Here is a 21,127-nt window from a genome sequence, read left to right on the forward strand (position 1 = left end):
ACCTCTGACATGCAGTCCTCTAGCCTTTTGGCTAGAATCTTGGCTAGTATTTTGGCATCTGCCTTCAGCACTAAGATGGGTCTGTATGACCCACATTCCGTTGGGTCTTTATCTTTCTTAGGTATCAGCGGGATAGAGGCCTGTGCTAGCGTGGGTGGCAGAGTGCCCTTAGCCAGCGAGTCTGTGAACATCTCCCGCAGGTGCGGGACCAGTGCTGTCACAAATTTTTTGTAGAACTCCGCCGGGAACCCGTCTGGTCTCGGCGCCTTCCCCACCTGCATGGAGCTAATGCTGTCCATGATCTCTCCCAGTGCTAATGGTGCTTCCAGGCCCCGTTTCCTGCCCTCCCCCCATGACTGGTATGTCCAGTCCATCAAGGAACCGTTTCATCCTGGACTCCCCCATTGGGGGCTCTGAGGTGTACAGCCCTTGGTAAAAGCCCCTGAAAGGCTTTGTTGATCTTTTCTGGCTCTGTTTCTAATGTGCCTCTAGTATCCCTGATTTATGCAAGTTCTCTGGTGGCTGCCTGCTTTCTCAGCTGGTGTGCCAGCAGGTGGCTGGCTTTGTCTCCGTGTTCGTATAGGGACCCACGTGCCTGGCGGAGTTGAAGCACTGCTTTCCTAGTGGAGAGCAGATCAAAGTTATTTTGTAACTCTTTCCTCTCCGCCAGGAGCTCTACGGTCGGGGCCTCGGAGTGATGATTCTATGATGATTCTATGATATCAAAGATGAACAAAAGTGAAGGAATGAGGATGATCATGTCTGTAATATTTATAAAGAAACGGTCATGGCCTCGTTCACCTTGATCTGCAAGAAATGCATATCATTTACCAATTCACATTCTTTGTCTTTTGTTGTTAGCCGACTATACGTTTTACAGGGTGGTTTGGCGCAGCAAGAATGGAGAGTACCTGAACTGATGCATAGACTCCTTCAGTACCTTGAGCCCAAACTCACACAGGTCTACAAAAATGTGCGAGAAAGGATAGGAAGGTGAGTGCTTATTGAGATTTTACTTAGTAGTATTTGAAAACATTTCAATATCCTTTTGTTAATAAGTGTATATATACACTTGCATAGATGGTTTGGAGTTGGGGACCAAGGGCAATGTGTCCAAGTTTGCAGACGACACTAAGATGAGTGGTAAAGCAAAAAGTGCAGAGGATACTGGAAGTCTGCGGAGGGATTTGGATAGGTTAAGTGAATGGGCTTGGGTCTGGCAGATGGAATACAATGTTGACAAATGTAAGGTTATCCATTTTGGTACGAATAACAGCAAAAGGGATTATTATTTAAATGATAAAATATTAAAACATGCTGCTGTGCAGAGAGACCTGGGTGCACTAGTGCATGAGTCGCAAAAAGTTGGTTTACAGGTACAATAGGTGATTAAGAAGGCAAATGGAATTTTGTCCTTCATTGCTAGAGGGTGGAGTTTAAGACAAGGGAGGTTATGCTGCAATTGTATAAAGTGTTAGTGAGGCCACACCTGGAGTATTGTGTTCAGTTTTGGTCTCCTTACCTGAGAAAGGACGTACTGGCGCTGGAGGGTGTGCAGGAGATTCACTAGGTTAATCCCAGAGCTGAAGGGGTTGGATTACGAGGAGAGGTTGAGTAAACTGGGACTGTACTCGTTGGAATTTAGAAGGATGAGGGGGATCTTATAGAAACGTATAAAATTATGAAGGGAATAGATGGATAGATGCGGGCAGGTTGTTTCCACTGGCGGGTGAAAGCAGAACTAGGGTGCATAGCCTCAAAATAAGGGGAAGTAGATTTAGGACTGAGTTTAGGAGGAACTTCTTCACTCAAAGGGTTGTGAATCTATGGAATTCCTTGCCCAGTGAAGCAGTTGAGGCTCCTACATTAGATGTTTTTAAGATAAAGATAGATAGTTTTTTGAAGAATAAAGGGATTAAGGGTTATGGTGTTTGGGCCGGAAAGTGGAGCTGAGTCTACAAAAGATCAGCCATGATCTCATTGAATGGCGGAGCAGGCTCAAGGGGCCAGATGGTCTACTCCTGCTCCTAGTTCTTATGTTCTTATACACAGTTGTGGATTTGATTTATTTTTCCTACCTTTGAGTAAGTTTTAAGAGGTATTATGAATCCTACAGCCACCTTTACTGAAGACAAGGCCAGGATGTGTCTAGTTCATAATTTACCATGATCATTTGAAATGAAGCTGTACTTTTTGATAGCATTGTGATGCTAACATAATTCTGTGAAAGGAATCATTTTAATAAGCATTTATTGACAGACATCCATGGTGTTACTCATGGTCAATGGGAGGCTAATTGTTTAAGAATTTGATTTGAGTTTTAATAAATCACTGGCATCATTAAAAGTGACCATGCAAATGTTGAAACCTGTCATTCTTAGCTGGTCTGGCATCTTTCAGTCTCCAGTCCCAAACCAACGAGGCTGTTGCTTAACTGCTTTCTGAAGTGGCCAAGTAATGCATTCAGTTGCTTCAAAATGCTTGAAGGCTCACCATTGCTCTGAGCAGCTATTGTCACGCCAGTGATTCTCACATGCCAGGAATTAATTTTGAGAACAGCACCCCTTCCCTTACTCTCCACCTTTTCCTCTCCTTCTGTGGAGCACTCACCTATTTATTTTTTGCCTGTATCCTTCTCCCCTTCTTTATCTTTCTCTCCCATTGCTCCTTCCTTTTCTCTTGCTGCTTTCCCTTCCTCCTCCCTTTCCATTTATCTGTCTGTATTTTGTCTCTATATCTCTCTGCTGTGGGAAGCAGCAGGCTTAAGCAGCGTCCTATCCTTCTACCACTAATGTCACATTCTAATATCATAGAATTTACAGTGCAGAAGGAGGCCATTCAGCCCATCGAGTCTGCACCGGCTCTTGGAAAGAACACCCTACCCAAGGTCAACACCTCCACCCTATCCCCATAACCCAGTAATCCCACCCGACACTAAGGGCAATTTAGCATGGCCAATCCACCTAGCCCGCACATCTTTGGACTGTGGGAGGAAACCGGAGGACCCGGAGGAAACCCACGCACACACGGGGAGGATGTGCAGACTCCGCACAGACAGTGACCCAAGCCGGAATTGAACCTGGGACCCTGGAGCTGTGAAGCAATTGTGCTATCCACAATGCTACCATGGTGGATAGTAATCATCTAATTAATTACAGACCAAATATTTAGCATCAAATATTTTGATCCATATGACTCTTATTAAAAAAAATAGTTCTCTGAAATGATTCCTACAAATGTGCAACATTTTCAAGGTGGAAAAATATACCTGCAATTTGTTGGGGTATTTGGTTGGTGTTCGGGAGGATTCCCCAGTATATTCACTAATTGTGTAGAAAGTCTGTCAGTTGGAATACTGCCACCATATAATCTCAAGAACATGTATACATATAGATATGTTCTGTTTTACCGTTGAACTTAAGAGGCTATTTTGTCTTGGTAACATGAAGAAAATATGGGTATTAGGAGAGGTTAAAATGTAATGAATAATATTATTAGTTAAAACTGAAGAACAGCAAAAATAGAAGAGCAGAATAGCAAGCAAAGTCGGATTTTTTCCCCACAACCAAATAAACATGAAATGTGACAAGTAAGGGAGGGCTGGTGACCTGATCTGAGACAGGTCGAGGGGAGACCTCTAGCCAGAATCATTGGACCATAAGGCCCGTGTAAAAGATGTCAATTTGTATTGCTATATTTGAACTGATAATTTCAGCTGTCGGAAAACATAGGTGCTATTCGAGCAAAGCCAGGGCCTTGTGTACGTCCTCTCCCTATAGTTGCACAGTATGACAATTGCTGCAAGTTAATGATTGGCTTAGCGAAGTTTAGTGATTTTTGTATTATGGAAGCGGTTGAATAAAGCAGGTCAAAATGAAAGATGTAGACAACTTCAGGAGACACTGAAAGGGCAACTCAAGGAGTTATGCCAGGGAGTGCTGGAATTTGTTATGGTGACTTTTGCCCAAGGCATAAATGGGGCAATGTAACTGCGCATCTTAAACTACTGCTCAAATTTTATAACATATCAAGTCATGCATGTGCTGAATGAATTTTAATTACTGCTACCAAAATGGGTCAACATTGAATCGTTGGCTGTTTTATCAAAAATAAACCCGAACCAATTTGGGTTCCAACTGCTCTTCATTTGTGGTTGTAAAATCCTTTAACTTGTTAAATACCACTGAAATTCAAGAAGTTTGTTATGATGCATATAATTTGTGACAATTTTGTAACACATTCCTTTATTAATTTTACTTCTCAAATGTTCTTTCCATAGCGTTCTAACGTACTTATTCATGATAGACATCACCCTACCAAATTCAAATCCAACTCTGTCACCAAATGTCTCTGAATTCACCAGTCGTATCTTAGTGCAACTTAAGCCACTTATGGAAATTGATGAAGAGATACAAAATCACATTGTTGAGGAAAATGGTGTTGGGGAACAAGATGAAAGGACCCAGGCTATTAAACTTCTGAAAACAGGTAGGCGGTAGGCAATCTTCTATCAGTAATTTACTGGGTGAAGTATAGTTGGAATTGCTAAGATGGAGAATTGGTAAACCTTGCCTATCCCCTTTTAAACACGACATGTTGGATGATTAAATGTTTATTTGAGTTGAGCTATATACAATATGTGAACAATATTATTCAGCGAAAGTGAAGCTGTCCCTGTTGAAGGCTGCAAAGACTAATCTTTAGGCAGACATTGCATGAGTTACTTCAGTGTACCACAAGCAGGCTATAGACATTGTGAATCTTTTCTGTTCCTGGAGAATTTTTCTGTAATTTACTGTGACACTGCCCATTAATATCTTTTAAATTGTCATTGTATTAAACATTATGTGATATCTGAAGATTGATGAACGGGACGATGTCAAACATAATTGGGCTTAAATTCAACAGTGCTCTATGCCTGATCTGTGGTTGAATTTAACAGATAGCCAATGCCCATTGTTTCTGCATTTGGGCATGCTCGTGGCCACCAGCAACAAATGCTGATTGTGTTAGAGTGCCAATTCTGTGCTTCTTTTAGGACCCATTTGATAAACGTAGCTGGTTCGTAAGCCCACCCAACAAATCGTGTTGAGAGAGACCGGAAACAAACTGCCGAAACATCAGTATCAGCTCCTATTCAATGATTTCCTTACCACTATCCATAAATATCTACTAGTCCATCTAAATTCTTGCTCTATATCCACTTGCCTGCACATTTTAGCTACTACTCTGCACCAGTCCTCCCTTTACATTTTCTTTCTTAATCGTGGCCTGTTTATTTCAATATGCCCATAATCCTTTTGTGCAGTTGCACACAGGTTGTAAGGAGGCAGTTTGTAAACAGCCTGTAGAGCATTACCATGATTTGTGTATGATGTACGTGCACACAGCTTCAAGGGAACATTGCACTTCACCCAAACTCCTGCTTCTAGCTACAATAAAAATAAAGTGATGGAAAAACCCAGTGGTTTGGCAACATTTGTGGAGAGAGAAATAGAGTTAACTCATTTTATTTCAGATTTCCAGCATCCTCAGCATTTTGCTTTCATCCTACTTCTAGCTATTCTTTTTAGCTCTTTCTAGGCCTCGTGTTCTCCTCCCCTTTTCACCAGCCATGCCAACTTTAGCTTTCGGAAGATTTCATCATTCAGGGAATGTAGAGGAATGAGCCTTAAAACCCAGCTGAAGGCCTACAGAGCAGTCATCCTCTCCACTTTCTCTACATAAGTGAGATGTCTGTGTGAGATATCTAGAATGTCTGCCAGCGACACGCAAAGAAAATCAAGCGCTTCTACTTTGGCTGCCAGTGTAAGCTTCTCAACATAAAGTGGGAAGACAAAGACCCAGATATAAAGTTCCTTGGGAGAACTGACATGGTCAGCATCTTCACAATGTTATGACAAAAACTGCTCCAATGTGCTAGACATGTCACCAGAATGCTTGACAACCGACTCTAAGCAAATCTTCTACAGTGAACTGCAGAATGAAGCACAGTCCCATGGCGACCAGAAGGTACCCTGAAAGTCTCCCTCGAGGACTTCAAAATTGACACTGCATCATGGGAGACCCTTGCCCAGGACTCCTCGGGCTGGAGAAGTGTAATTGCCAATTGTACATCAGCATACAAGGAACAGCGGATAGTATTGATTCAAAACGAGTGCAAGGCACATAAAAACCATGAGGACAGTACCCCCAACTACCTACCTGTGGCGTTGTCGAACGTTTCATGCTAAGATAGGACGCATTAGCCACCTTTGCACCCACACATCTCAACGCCTGGTTGGCAAATGAAGATGGTCTTCAATACTGAAGTCTTATAGGTCAGGGTTTAGAGAACCCAAAGTGTATCATGGAGTTCACCTGACCCACAACTTCTAATAGATTGTGGTATGGGGAGCACACGGCCCACTCTACAGGTGTGGTACAGCAGAAATGGAAAGGTATTTTTTAAAGCAAAACCGTGTTTATTCTATGAACTCAAGTTAACCTTTTTAAAACATACAGTGAACATCTTAGCAACCATCAATTCAAATACAACCCCCAAAGAATACAACACTGAGTAATTATTAACTTCCCAAACAACAGCCAGAAGACAAAGGAAACACCTTTTAACAGAAGCACATTAGGTTTACATTCGCTACTGAGAACATTTATAATTCTGAATACACCAAATGATCAAGAGATAGTCTTTTCATGGCAGAGAGATCAACAGTACACCAGCTCTGTCTAGCTTCAGCTCCAACACTGAAAACAAAACTAAAACACACCCTGCAGCAAACAGCCTAAAACAAAAGTAAAAAGCTGACAGACAGCCCAGCTCCACCCACTCGCCGACATCACTGCAGTAGTAAACACCCATTTCTTAAAGGTACTCTCACATGACAGAAGGACAAACAATGATCTTTCTTGATGCTTCCTCACTGTTAATAGTATTTCTCAGCATACATTCTTTGTCCTTGGCTTCAGTCCCTCCTCTGTCTAAAATTGTAATAAATGAGTTAAAGTTTCTTAAGCAAATAGAAGCTATCATTATTTGCCTCCATTAGAACACTGCTGCCTTGCTGCCATTCAACTACCTCAACGATATATTCCCGCATTTCCCCATATCCCTTGATATCTTTAGCATATAGAAATCTAAATATCTCTCTCATGAACATATTCAGTGACCTGAGCCCGCACAGTTCTCTAGGGTAGAGAATTCCAAGAGTATTTAATGCAGTAAAATGCCCCACGGCTTTGAAGGACCATTACTAAACAAAATTGGACATTGAATATCCTCCACAGCATCCCTAGCTCTATAATTTCCTCCAGTCCTACAACCCTCTGTGACAACTGTACCCTTCCATTTAATCTCTTGAGCACCCCGATTTTAATTGCTCCACCGTAATGGCCATGTCTTCAGCTTCCTGGACCCTAAATTCTGGAATTCTGTCCCTAAACCGTTCTGTCTCTCTTTGCTGTACATGCGGAATACTCTCCTTGACAAGAGTACACCAATAATTTCTACAAGAATTGCAAATCCACTCCCGGTGGTGGGGAGCGGAAGGAAGGTTTCCAGGACAAAAAGATAAATAAATACATGTATCTTAGACAAATATTCAAAATCCCGTGTGGGAGGTAGAGCAAAAAAATCATCATAGCATTTGAGTGAAATGATCAGGATGGGAAAGAACCAAGTAATTATTTGGGTTTCGTAAAGTAACAAGTAAACAACATCACAAATATTCTACCCATGGGACTTGTACCTTTCAGTATGTGTGTAATACCTTTTACCTCAAAATGTCAATGATGTAGTCGAGTGATTTCATAAATTTGTTCAATTATAGTGGTGCGAAAACTACATTTGCGTTTAGAATGCCCAAGCCTTTATGTCAGGTACATGGGACATCGAGTATTTTTGCATTTACAGTTTGATCGCTATGATAAACAATATTGCTTAATCTTGATCAAATACTATTGTTTGAATAAGTAGGTAATCTCAGTAGTTCTTGTAGCGAGGCATTTTTTAAATCAATTTCATACTTTGTTCCAAAGGTTGCATGTGTATTTGCACTATTTAACAAGACAGGCTTATTTTTACTTCTGATAAATATTTTTAAAATTTGCTTTATTGAAGTGGAGCATGTACTTTTTTATTACTCTCTTATGTAAAATTAAGATGTCAATGAAAACAGTGAAGATATTGCCATCCTAACCAATGACATGCTTTGTTTTGCTGCATAGTGTTGAAGTGGTTAATGGCAAGTGCAGGAAGGACATTCTCGACAGCAGTTGCTGAGCAACTCCATCTTATGCCACTTTTATTCAAGGTCTGTGTAGTCTTCGTGTTTGTATTAAGTTCTAATTTACTTAACATATTTAAGAATATGGTTTGACCATCTTGAAATTATACAGGACAGATGGCATTTAACTTAAAATGTATCTGTTTTCTTGTCTCCGCTGCCAAAGAGCAGATAGCCTCTCTCTGGCAATGCCCTTTTTCCCATATGGAAGTACAAGGTCATAGAATTTACAGTGCAAAAAGGAGGCCATTTGGCCCATCAGATCTGCACCAGCACTTGGAAAGAGTATCTTAGTTAATCCCACACCTCCACCCTATCCCTGTAACCTAGTAACCCTACACAACCTTTTGGACACTAAAGGGCAATTTAGCATGGCCAATCTACTTAACCTGCACATCTTTGGACTGTGGGAGGAAACCGGAGTACCCGGAGGAAATCCACGAACACGCGGGGAGAAAGTGCAAACTCCACACAGTCACCCGAGGCCGGAATTGAACCCGGACCCTGGAGCTGTGAGGCAGCAGTGCTAGCCACTGTGCCACCCTAAAGGTACTGCCAGTCAAGAAATTCCACCCATTTTTCCCATTGTATCTGTGACCATTCCTTTCCCAATGTAATCTAGACTGAATGCAATGAAATATCAAACTCATTTTTTCAAGGGCAGCACGGTGGCGCAGTGGGTTAGCCCTGCTGTCTCACGGCGCCGAAGTCCCAGGTTCTATCCCGGCTCTGGGTCACTGTTCGTGTGGAGTTTGCACATTCTCCCTGTGTCTGCGTGGATTTTGCCCCGACAACCCAAAAAGATGTGCCGGCTAGGTGAATTGGCCACGCTAAATTGCCCCTTAATTGGAAAAATGAATTGGGTACTCTAAATTTATTTTTTAAAACTCATCTTTTCAGCCTGCATACTGGCGCTCCAAATCCTGTCTTAACTACTCGCCTTTATTTGGTGTCAACTACTTCAACTTAACTGAACAGATGCAGACTCTGCTTGAACTATTGCTGTTATTTCCCTCTGTTTTACTCTCCTGTCTGATATTTTGCTGCTGCTTAGTTTCAGTCAATTCATAACGGAACAGTAAAAGGAAACATTATCACTTATAACGTTAATTTCCTCTCAAGGTTTCAAACTTAAATTTTTGCTGAAGTGGTGTTTTAATTAAAAAAAAAAAAAATTGTCTCTGTTCATTTGGAGGAAATTTAGTTCTCTGGTCACATTAAGCACCAATTTCATTTACAGCATTTTTCTTGCCAAATTAATCTGCCCAATTGGCATTCTAAGTTGTGTTTACTTGGATATTTAAACTGAGACTACAAATTAAACTTCATTTTTTTCTTAAATTTAGATTGCTCCTGTGGAAAATGATGAGAGCTATGATGAACTTAAAAGAGATGCAAAAATGTGTTTATCACTCATGTCTCAGGGATTGTTGTATCCCCAGCAAGTGTTCATGGTGCTAGATGTTGTAAAGCAGGTAAATTGGGTATTTTAATGTGTCTGTTTTTAACATAGATTTTAGCAACAGGAAATGACCATAAAGAAACCTAGCTATTAAGGGCAAAACCCCTGTGTTCTCAAGAAAAGAAAAATCCAACACATTAAGGTAAATGCAACGGGAATTCTTCAGATGAAACTGGCTTCTGATAACCAGTGGATCAAATTAATTATTTCTTGTGACGTGAATGTCCCCAGCATGGCCAACATTCATTACCTAACTGAAGGTGACGCTGAGCCACCTGCTTGAACTTCCCCTTCCGTGCATGAACAATCACTCACAATACTGTCAGCCATGGAGGTCCAACAAAGCTGAAGGAATAACAAGTATTCCTTCAGAGTTGGTGTGTGACTTGGAGTGGAACTATCTATCCTTGTCCTCCTAGGCAGGCGAGGGTTGTGGACTTGTAAGTGAGAGAGTTGGTCAAAAGCATGGTGCTATTTTCCAAATCTGTAAATCAGTTTTCTAAATGGTATGGATAAAATGATCTTAACTTTAAAAGTTACACAAAGAACATTAATGACATCAGAGATTTAAGTTGGATCAGTTGTCTGTGGTCTTTGCAAACAAATTTAATGTTTACCGTGTCTCTTATTAAAGTATTCTTATTTTCCCTTCGAATTTTTAAATCTATATTTTATTATTAGTGTTAGGATCTTATAAGATGCAATAGTCCTAACACTGACTGGTGGGGCATCATTGTTCATATCTCTGCAGTAACAATATAAATCATTTGATCTCAACTCCTGCAATTTATCCTACAGTGTTTTTGAAAATGTATTTGTTCATGTCCTGCAGGTGTCACTGGCTAGACAGCATTTATTGGCCATCCCTAATTACACTTGGGACGGTGGTGGTGAGCTACCCTCTCAAACTGCTGCAGTCTGAGTTGTAGGTATACCCACAGCGCTGTTAGGAAAGGAGTTCCAGGATTTTGACCCACCTACTGTGAGGGAATAGTGATATAGTTCCAAATCAGGATGGTGTGGGTTGGAAGGGAACTTGCTGGTGGGGGTCTTCCCATGCATCTGCTGCCTTTGTCCTTCTAGGTAGTAAAGGTTGTGGGTTTGGAAGGTGCTGTTGAAGAAGCCTTGGTGAGTTCATGCAGTAGATGGTACACACTCCACACTATGCACAAGTGGTGGAGGGAGTGAATATTTAAGGTGGTGGTCAGGGTGTCAATCAAGTGGGCTGTTTTGTCCTGCATGGTGTCGGGCTTCTTCAATGTTGTTGGAGCTGCACTCAGCCTGACATCACTCACCTGACTTGTACCTTGTAGATGGTGGACAGGCTTTGGGAGTCAGGTGAGGTGCTCACCATAGAATTCCCAGCCTCTGACCTGTTCTCGTAATCACCATATTTATATGGCTGGTCCAGTTCAGTTTCTGATCAATGGTAACCCCCCAGGTTATTGGGAGATCCGGCGATGGTAATGCCATTGAATGTCATGTAGATATGGTTAGATTCTCTCTTCTTGGAGATGGCTATTGTCATGACACCATGGGCTAGTGCGCTGTCAATTCTAGGCCCACTTGACCCAGAGTCGCAACACATGTGAAATTGGATGTTCTTTACCTGAAGACCTTGGCTGAGCCCAATAAACTGCAGTCACCAGGTTTGTAACTTTAACACAAGTAACCTTTTATTACAGTATTATAATTCAACTGAACGAAAAATGGAACCAACTACCTAATAGCCTTTCCCTACCCCGCCTAACTAATCTCACTTTCAACACAAACAAACTACACAGAGGGGAAAGTGTGGTTGAGAGGGAAATAAATGATTGATATAAGTAAAGAAAAAAGGATCTTTGATGCACTTTCTCTGTAGATGCAGGCTCATTTGAAGTTTATAACAAAGATGTGTCACTCACTGGTTTTAGAACAATAAAGCAGTTTCAACGAGAGAGAAACTGTCCCTTCTCCTTCTAAGGTCTAATCACTTCTGCCAAGCTCTCTCAGAAAACATCACGCAGAAACCAATCACTGACAGTTGTCAGGCAGAACATCGTCTCTGGCCAACCCACCGGTTGCCAGCTAGCCAATCGAACCGCCTTCCTCCAAAATCGGTCCCGAAGATTCACTCTGTGCCGATGAGTCTGTTTCTCCACTCCAAAATACAGAATCTAGAACACAATGTCCTGTCAAGCAGGCTTCTTCAGCTTGAATCCTCTGCTTAAAGGCACATTCCGATTATTACTGTTGCTACCTCTCTATTCTTTGACACTTTTGTTATCTTGGCATTGTAAAAGTGTACTCATTAATTTGTACCTCGCGTTTTTCTGCACTAAATTATAAGAAGCACGAGGTTGAAGAAAAGGAGTGGAAATGTACAATTCGTGGTATACCTTCAAAGGTTGAAGAGTAAAGATTAAGAGTTAAGAGACACCAGTCTTTAAAAGTTAAATAAACTTAGTTTAGTGGTTAAATAAAGCTATAGTGTAAAAGTATAAAGAATCCTAGGTATTAGAGCACAGAGCAAAGCCATAAAACAAACACCGGTTAGGCTGCAGTTGAAGTTGGGTGCCCTACATTCAAAAGGAATTCTAAATTGTCCGGCTCCATCACCATTGATGTTCTTGGGATTTAATGAATTGCCTACCACCATTCACAACTGGATATGATAACTGCAGTTATGACTTGGGACAGTAACTTTTGGATTACTGTGGAATTAACTGATTGTGTGTAAAATATCAAATTCATAGAATCTTTACAGTGTGGAAGGAGGCCATTCCGCCCATTGGGTTTACACTGACCCTCTGAAACAACACCCTAGTGGGTCCGCACTGTCCCTGTAACCCCATAACCCCACCTAACCTTTGGACACCAATAGACAATTGAGAATGGCCAATCCATCTAGGAATTTTGACAACTAATGTGCAGGGAATTTGCTAACTCACTTTTGCACTTTGGTTGCCTATTTAAATTGCAGAAATCTGTGTTTTGAATTTATAATTTTAATTGTTTGTTTTTATTTTCACAGACATCAGAGAGTAGTTCATGGCATGCTAAATACACTGTTCTAACCTATGTTCAAACCATGGTGTTCTACAACCTGTTCGTTTTTTTGGACAATGAACAAGCAGTCCAAGATATCAGATGGCTAGTTATAAAACTCTTGGAAGATGAGCAATTGGAGGTAAGAGCAATCAGATTACAGAAGAAAGAGTGGTAAATTCAGACTAACCTACAAACAGTAGTTTAGTTCTTATATTCACACCAGTTATACAATGTATTATGTTGAGAATTGTTTATGTACAGAAACCATGCTTTGCATGTCAGCTTGGCCTAATTGGTAGCACTCGTCTATGAATCAAATGATTCAAGCCTAGCTCCAGAACTTGAACATATAAATTCAGGCTAACACAGAGCAGGGGTGAGGGAATGATATGTTGTTGAGATGTGACTCTTCAAGTGAGATATTAAGTAGAGATGATGTCGACATGTTTTGGTAGTCAGGTGGATCTCTAATGGAGTTCTACTTGCTGTCCTGGCAAACTTGCCTCCCTCAACACCAAAAATATAAATGTTATCACTGCTGTTTGTCAGATCAAGCTTTTCACATATCTAGATATTGGGCTTTCTCACATAACTACTGCTAACCTTCGAAGCAAGCTGTTGCGCATGAGAAAGCGAATAATGTTCTATCTAAATGAGAGCTCCAGTTTAAGATCCTACAACAGTTTAACTTTTCTATATTTTGAAAGATTGCACCCTTCTGAATGTTTAGAACCCTGACCAGGAAGTCAGCCATGTGAAACCAAATCCATTTTAATTTTTTTTCATTCATAGTTTGCTAATAAATAATCAACCCAAACAAAAGTATTCACTGGAAATGACAGAATAGCTGCGTAACTTGTCATCCCTCCAGGAAGCTGGTTTAAAGCCTTTGAGATGACAGCAGCTGTAATCTAAGATTACGGAACAGGGTGGGACCAGAAGAGTGTTGCCATTGCTCATCAATGCCCGAATATAAGCAGATAACATTGCCGTGGCCCTACAAAACCAGAATCTGTCCATCACTGAGGAGACTCTGGCCAGTGATTTACAGAGGATGGGTGCTTGCTTCGGTCAATGATGACTTTAATCAAACCCACAAAAAGATAATTACTTCATCAAATTGAAAATAATCACTTAATTTATGTCATTTTTCATGCACTAAAGGTAATTTGGATTAGATTACACAAATTATGGATTTTTCACTCTATTAACACATAGTTATTAAATAATTTATCAAGTAGTTGAGATAAATTTCATGTGCGATAAAGATAATTAGCAAAATATGAGTTTAAATACTTCAAGCAGGTTTGATAAATTACCTGTGGAGAACACTGGTATGACTGCATAGATGTAAGCATGACTATTGGATTACACCATTTTTATACACAACAATCAAATCCTAATAAAGGAATAATTTACTCGCCAAGAGGGTGTGGGGTAATGCCCATGTGTGCGGAGGGTGAAATTGTCCGATGGGTGGGGGTTTTGGGGGGACCCTTAAGCTCACTTGGAGATCGGGGCACCCTTTCAAAATGGTGGCCCAATCAATGAGGAGCCGATCTCGCCAGTGAGTTCAGCTCTCCATTGCTGAAAACATTTCTGTGGGCTAGACCAGGGAGAAACTCCCAAGGCCCCAAAAAATTACAATGTGTGGTTGAATACCGGTGTGGATTTCACCCAAAAAGCCAGCAGGAAAAACCCTGCCAAACCCGCCCAAAATGACACTCGAGATTTATTTGGTTGAATTCCGCCCAATATATTTCCGAGTCGGGATGGTGGGCAATTTGGAGGTGATGGGGATCCCATGCTTCTGCTGCCCTTGCCCTTTCAGTTGTTAGAGGTTGTGGGTCTAAACAGGCCTTGTTTTTGCTCTCTCTGTAGTCACCGTTGCTCCCTACTTGTGTTTCTTTTGAATATGTTTCCATGTGATTGAGAGGAACCAATTGGGGGGATTAATTGTACCTTTTGATCAACAGCATGAATTTCTGCCCATCTGCAGATTCAAACAAATCTTCCTAAACGTTACAAGCTCAGTAAATGCGTGTGCCCAATAACATTTTACTGTTAATAACAATGGCATTTAAAATTGAGGGGAAAGCAGGTCAGTGTAAAAACTGTTTGTACATTGCTGTAGGTTTTGTGGATACTTGCGATGATTATTGAACCTACCCAACCAGGTCACATCAACTAAATTTTTATTTTTAAATTTAGAGTACCCAATTTTTTTTTTTACAATTAAGGGGTAATTTAGCACGACCAATCCACCTAGCCTGCACAACTTTTGAGTTGTGGGGGTGAGACCCACCCAAACACGGGGAGAATGCGCAAACTCCACACGGATAGTGACCCGGGGCCGGGATCGAACCTGGGACCTCTGCGCCATGAGGTCGCAGTACTAACCACTGGGCCACCGTGCCGCCCATATAATCAACTAAAATAAGAGCGAACAAGAATTTGGTTTCATTATATTGATGCAGTATATATTCTGGATTGCTTATTTTGTTTTTAGTTTCAAATAACATAGTTCTAAGGTACATTATGTATTTTGGTAGTGAAAGCAAAAGTAGCTGAGAGAGACAGTTATGGCCAGAAATAAATGTACATCAACACTCATGGTTACTTGCCATCAAACTCTCTACACTTTAATCGACAAATCTTCTTTTGGCCTCTTATTCACATCGGTGATTAGGTCTGTGGTGACTCTGATCCATTTTTAAACCACATTTTTTATATGCTCGCAGCTTTGAAGTCCTTCTAGTAATTTGCTCTGAATTAGTTACCTTTTACATATGTCATTAAATTACATTTATATTTCATAGGAAGTAAAATGGGAAATATTTGGCATCATGATTATTCCTGTCGCAATAAGCATTGAGCAGCAGAATATTTCTGAGATCTTCCCGTAGCACAGTGGTTAGCACTGTTGCTTCACAGCGCCAGGGTCCCAGGTTCGATTCTCAGCTTGGGTCACTGTCTATGCAGAATCTGCACATTCTCCCCGTGTCTGCGTGGGTTTCCTCCGGGTGCCCTGGTTTCCTCCCACAAGTCCCGAAAGACGTGCTGTTAGGTGAATTGGACATTCTGAATTCTCCCTCAGTGTACTCGAACAGGCGCGGAGTGTGGCGACCTGGAGCTTTTCACAGTAACTTCATTGCAGTGTTAATGTAAGCCTACTTGTGACAATAATAAAGATTGTTATTAATTGAACAATGAAACGTACAGCACAGGAAAAGGCCCTTTGGCCCTCCAAGCCTGTGCCAACCATGTGGTCTAACCTAAAATATTTTACACTTCCGGGGCCCGTATCCCTCTATTCCTAACCCATTCATATATTTGTCAAGACACCCCTTAAGCGTCACTATCTTACCTGCCTCCCCCACCACCTCTGGAAGCAAGTTCCAAGCATCCACCACCCTCTGTATAAAAAGAAAAAAAACTTCCCTTGCACATCTCCTCTAAACTTTACCCCTTGAACCTTAAACTCTTGATTAATAAAGGGATCAGGAGATATGGGGAGAAGGCAGGAAAATGGGGATGATAAAATATCAGCCATGATTGAATGGCGGAGCAGACTCGATGGGTCGAGTGGCCTAATTCTGCCCCTATGTCTTATGGTCTTATGATCTTAAACCTATGTACCCTAGTAATTGACTATTCCACCCTAGGAAAAATCTTCTGACTATCCACTCTGTCCATGCCCCTCATAATTTTGCAGACTTCTATTAGGTCGCCCCTCAACCTCCGTCGTCCCAGTGAGAACAAAACGAGTTTATCAAACCTCTCCTCATAGTTAATGCCCTTCGTATCAGGCAACATCTTCTTTACCCTCTCCAAAGCCTCCACATCCTTCTGGTAGTGTGGCAACCAGAATTGAGCACTATATTCCAAGTGTGGCCGAACTAATTTTTATACTCAATGCCCCGCCCGATAAAGGCAAGCATGCCCTATGCGTTCTTTTTTTTTTTTTTCTTTTTTTTTTTTAAATTTAGATTAGCCAATTATTTTTTCCAATTAAGGGGCAATTTAGCGTGGCCAATCCACCTACTCTGCACATTTTTGGGTTGTGGGGGCGAAACCCACGCAGACACGGGGAGAATGTGCAAACTCCACACGGACAGTGACCCAGAGCCGGGATCGAACCTGGGACCTCAGCGCCGTGAGGCGGTTGTGCTAACCACTAGGCCACCGTGCTGCCCTGCCCTATGCGTTCTTGACTACCTTCTCCACCTATGTTGCCACTTTCAGTGATCTGTGGATCTGTACACCCAGGTCCCTCTATCTGTCAATACTCTTGATGGTTCTGCCATTTACTGTGTATTTCCAACCTGTATTAGACCTTCCAAAATGTATTACCTCGCATTTAACCAGATGACCATCTCTCCGCCCAAGTCTCTAACCGGTCTATATCTTGCTGCATCCTCTGACAGTCCTCGTCCTCATCGCTATCCGCAATTTCATCAACCTTTGTGCCGTCCCTAAACTTAATAATCATAACAGTAAATTGCTGTAAATGCCCAGCAGTTACTTTCTGCAATATGCACAATTCCCTTATTATCAAGTTTAATTAACACAGCTTTATAATCTTCAGCTTTTTTTCCCATTAGCAGGTCACTTATATTGTCATTGTTACTAGGTGAAATACAAAGGGCGGAATTCTCCACTCCCCACGTGGCGTGGGAGGGCCTCCCGACATTTTTTACGCCCCCCCTGGCGCCCCCAGCGATTTCTCCCCACCCACCCCCCCCCCCCCCCCCCCCCCCCCCCCGGGAAAAACCGGCGCTCGCCGTTTTTCACGGCGATTCTCTGAGCCCGATGGACCGAGCGGCCGGCCCTTCACGCCCGTTTCACCACGCAGCAACCACACCTGGTCGCTGTATTCGTGAAACAGGCGCCAGATGCCCGTTTGGGGCATCTAGGGGCCCGATTTGGACGGGAGACCGCGACTGTGCTCAGGAGGGGACAGGCCCGCGATCGGTGCCCACCAATCGTCGGGCCAGCGTCCAAAACGGGCGCACTCTTTCCACTCCGCTGCCCGGCAAGGTTAAGCCGCCACGTCTTGCCGGGCGGTGGTGGAGAAAGACAGCACCGCGCTGATGTCATCCGCGCATGCGCGGGTTAGAACCGGCAACCCGCGCATGCGTGGATGACATTAGAAAAGCGCCGTTTCCGCGTCATTTCCGGTGCGACAAGGTCGCGGCCGGGAACGACGGGGGCCTGCTCCTTACCCCCCGGGTGGGGGTGAATTAGGTGCGGGGAGCGGGCCCCGAGTACAGATGTACAGATGTACAGATGAAGGTGATATCATCAAATTGGTAAGTTTATTTTGATTATATATTACGAATGACAAATATACTCAAAGCCTGTATTTGCTTTATTCCAACTAGCTAGTATTGAGGTGTACTGGTTATTTGTCTTCACAAAAGACACCTAGAAATTGCCAAATTTATTGTCTGTAGTACCCTAATAACTGTTCATTTCTAATCACTTTCCAGGATGATGGAAGGAAGACATTTTTTAAAAAGTCTGTTTAAATTGTCATGCATGTTTTTTTTCAAGTTCCCTTCACAATTTTTACGGTATTTGCCTTTCCGCATAACTAGAATTTGCTTTACGATAGCGGAACCTCAATTCAAAAAATAAATTTGGAAGCCATTTCCTGTGGTATCTATTTATTAGGGCTTATTTAGATTTGGTAGAAAAATTACCAATACCAAGATGAGTGCACCAAATGGCAAAATATATAGCATATACCACTGGCCTTTTCTTTACAGGAAATTCTCAGCCAAGATGTGGCTAACAGCCTAATTTGACCGCCTTGCTTTGTTCCCATTATTCTTGATTGTATGGAGGTATTGAATCAGTTATCCAGTCACCTGTTAGTACAGAATTTGAACATTGCTGAAAAGAAAGACATGTCGAGATTTTTCAGCTTGAACTTGTCAGATTAATGCAAGAATGCAAAATTTCAAACATTCACCGATAAGGGTGCTGATTGATTGTCCATGGCGTTGCCTTGAAGAAAGCAACGGGGGACATAGGCTCCCCAAGCTCCCATGCGGTTTTAAAAAGACACGAAAAGAAAACATTATCCTTTTGTTTGTAATGAATACCATCTTTATGAAGGTATGTGACTTCTCGCAAGTAAATATTTGCTTTACAAGTTTGATTAGTTATCTTAAATTGGTTGTTAGTGCAGCTGTTGACCCACTCAAGTGCTGCCAATCGTGGAATCACATCTAACAGCAGATCTTTTGTTTTGGGTTTTCCAACAGTGGTCTGATTGAGTAGGGTCTGTACTCTGCCTATTGCAAACATCCAAAGGAATATCCTGTTTGATTCAATCAGCCAATTGTTGAGTTGTATGTATCTGGTATCACACTGGCACTGAAATGTATACATTGCGTTGCTCACTTGTGTGATAGACAGCATGTCTTTTTCGATTTACAGCAGCATCCTGTTGCTGTCACATACCACTTGTGTGGCCACTGTAGTTGCAATATGAAATGGTTTGCTAAACCTGTTGTTCAAATGTTTGAGATGTTTTGTAATTCCAGGATAATTTGAGGTAGACAGAGCACTTTTCTGGTCCGAAAGTGGCAGCCTTTGACCCATTTGTGAGTTTGTGCTATACTCAGTAACCAGTCATCTGATCAGGATAGACTACCCCATGCATACTTCCAAAACATAGATAGTATATTAGTGATCTTTGAATCTGCAACCGCATGCAAGGATTTCCTTACGCATCTTAAAATGGTCCATCCCATGCTCAAGTTCGCTTTTTAACTAAAGCAATCTGACACACTCCCTTTCCTCGACGTGTTAATTGAGAAATCTGCTTATGGGTTCTCCATTACTACCCACTGCAAGCCAACCAGCAATTGGCCTTACCAGCAATTTTGTAAATGGGATCCTGGCCATGAGCTATTCTGATCAGATCATTGTTCGCTATGTAGTGTGAAAACTTGCAAATGAGCCAAAGGCTGCCACTTTCGGACCTGAAAAGTGCCCAATCTACCTCAAATCATCCCGGAAAGGAAAAATATTTTATAATTTTAGCAGGTTAAGCAAGCCATTTCATACTGATACCATGCAGTGGCTACACTAGTGGCATTTTCCAATAATGGGATGCTACCATCAGTCTAAAAACACACTCTGCCGACCACACAATTGAGCAATGTCATGTATGAGTTTCCGTGCCGGTCTGATGTCAGGTGTGTAGGCCATCCCTGGTTGCTTTCTTCATGCCAATTCCTCGGTCAATCAGTCAACTTGCCAACCAATCAGCACCCTTTTCTCTTACGGTATAAATTGTTGTGCTCATTTGAAATTTGGCTTTCTTGAATTTGTCCTGATGATGCAAGATGTAAAGTATTGACAGCATGTCTCTCTTTTCAGCAACATAGAATCGGTATTGATTCCAAGAATTTTGTGGTTGCATCAGAGCATCTGTAAATACATTTAAAATATTTTTTCTCTGAGGATAGATTCTTTGGAATTTTCTTCCTTAAAAGATGGTAGAAACCTTTAAATATTTCTACGGTAGAGGTAGATAAATTGTTGATAAGCAAGAGGGTGAATGGTTATCGGGCATAGGTGGGAATGTGGAGTTGAGGTTACAATCAGATCAATCATAATCTTATTGAATGGAGAAGCAGGCTTGAGGGGTCGAGTGGCCTATTCCTGCTATAATGCGTACGTTCCTCTAAATATTCCAAGTTTTTTTCATTTTACTCAAATGTCTTGGGTGTGGGAGCCTGACCACATTAATAGTCTAACGTTGTAATGATATCATGAATCAGTGATGTCAATCCTACCTTATCACTTTTCCCAGGGAGAATAGCAATAAAATTGCATCCTTTATGATATAAGCTTGTATTTGCCACTTGAAATTAGTGTCAAAAATTATGCTTTCCTTCTAGAGCTTGAAATTAATTTAAAAGAACATGGTTAATGTGTTTGATTTATCCATTGGTACAAGCAGAATTGTGAAGTGCCAATTTTTTGGTAGATGGTGATTTGTGATACTATCTTTGTCTGAGTGTTTAACTTATCTGAATATATTTTTGTGTTTAGCACGATAAGTGCTTCGAGGAGAAATATAACTAGCAAAAGAACTTTAAGCTCAGGCTCTAAATTGCCTTTTAATGTTCTTTGCTTTACATTCCAGGAATTCATAAACACACACACAGGCACACTCGTACTCTTTTCAACATTGTAAATTGGTTGGTATAATTCCGAATTAGCAATATTGCAGTTCGGTCATTTATCTGCTAATCTAGTTGTCATGGTAACGCTTTTTTTTATTTGATGACTAATTCCCCATTTTCTTCCCATCCTGTTTGTCATACTG

At 41.6% G+C, this 21,127-nt stretch overlaps 1 protein-coding gene across 4 annotated transcripts in view; it reads left to right on the plus strand.

The window, feature by feature from the left end:
• LOC119972755 (proteasome activator complex subunit 4-like) overlaps positions 1 to 21,127 on the plus strand; it is a 230,725-nt gene that overhangs the window by 180,187 nt on the left and 29,411 nt on the right. For all 4 annotated transcript variants that reach the window (XM_038810083.1, XM_038810091.1, XM_038810102.1 and 1 more), the window contains 5 exons: positions 862 to 993; positions 4,280 to 4,488; positions 8,224 to 8,309; positions 9,629 to 9,757; positions 12,761 to 12,916. In XM_038810083.1, the coding sequence (XP_038666011.1) occupies positions 862 to 993; positions 4,280 to 4,488; positions 8,224 to 8,309; positions 9,629 to 9,757; positions 12,761 to 12,916 (712 nt within the window). The remainder of the gene's footprint in view (positions 1 to 861; positions 994 to 4,279; positions 4,489 to 8,223; positions 8,310 to 9,628; positions 9,758 to 12,760; positions 12,917 to 21,127) is intronic.

This window comes from Scyliorhinus canicula, chromosome 1, assembly GCF_902713615.1.
Source record: "Scyliorhinus canicula chromosome 1, sScyCan1.1, whole genome shotgun sequence".
NCBI lineage: Eukaryota > Metazoa > Chordata > Chondrichthyes > Carcharhiniformes > Scyliorhinidae > Scyliorhinus > Scyliorhinus canicula.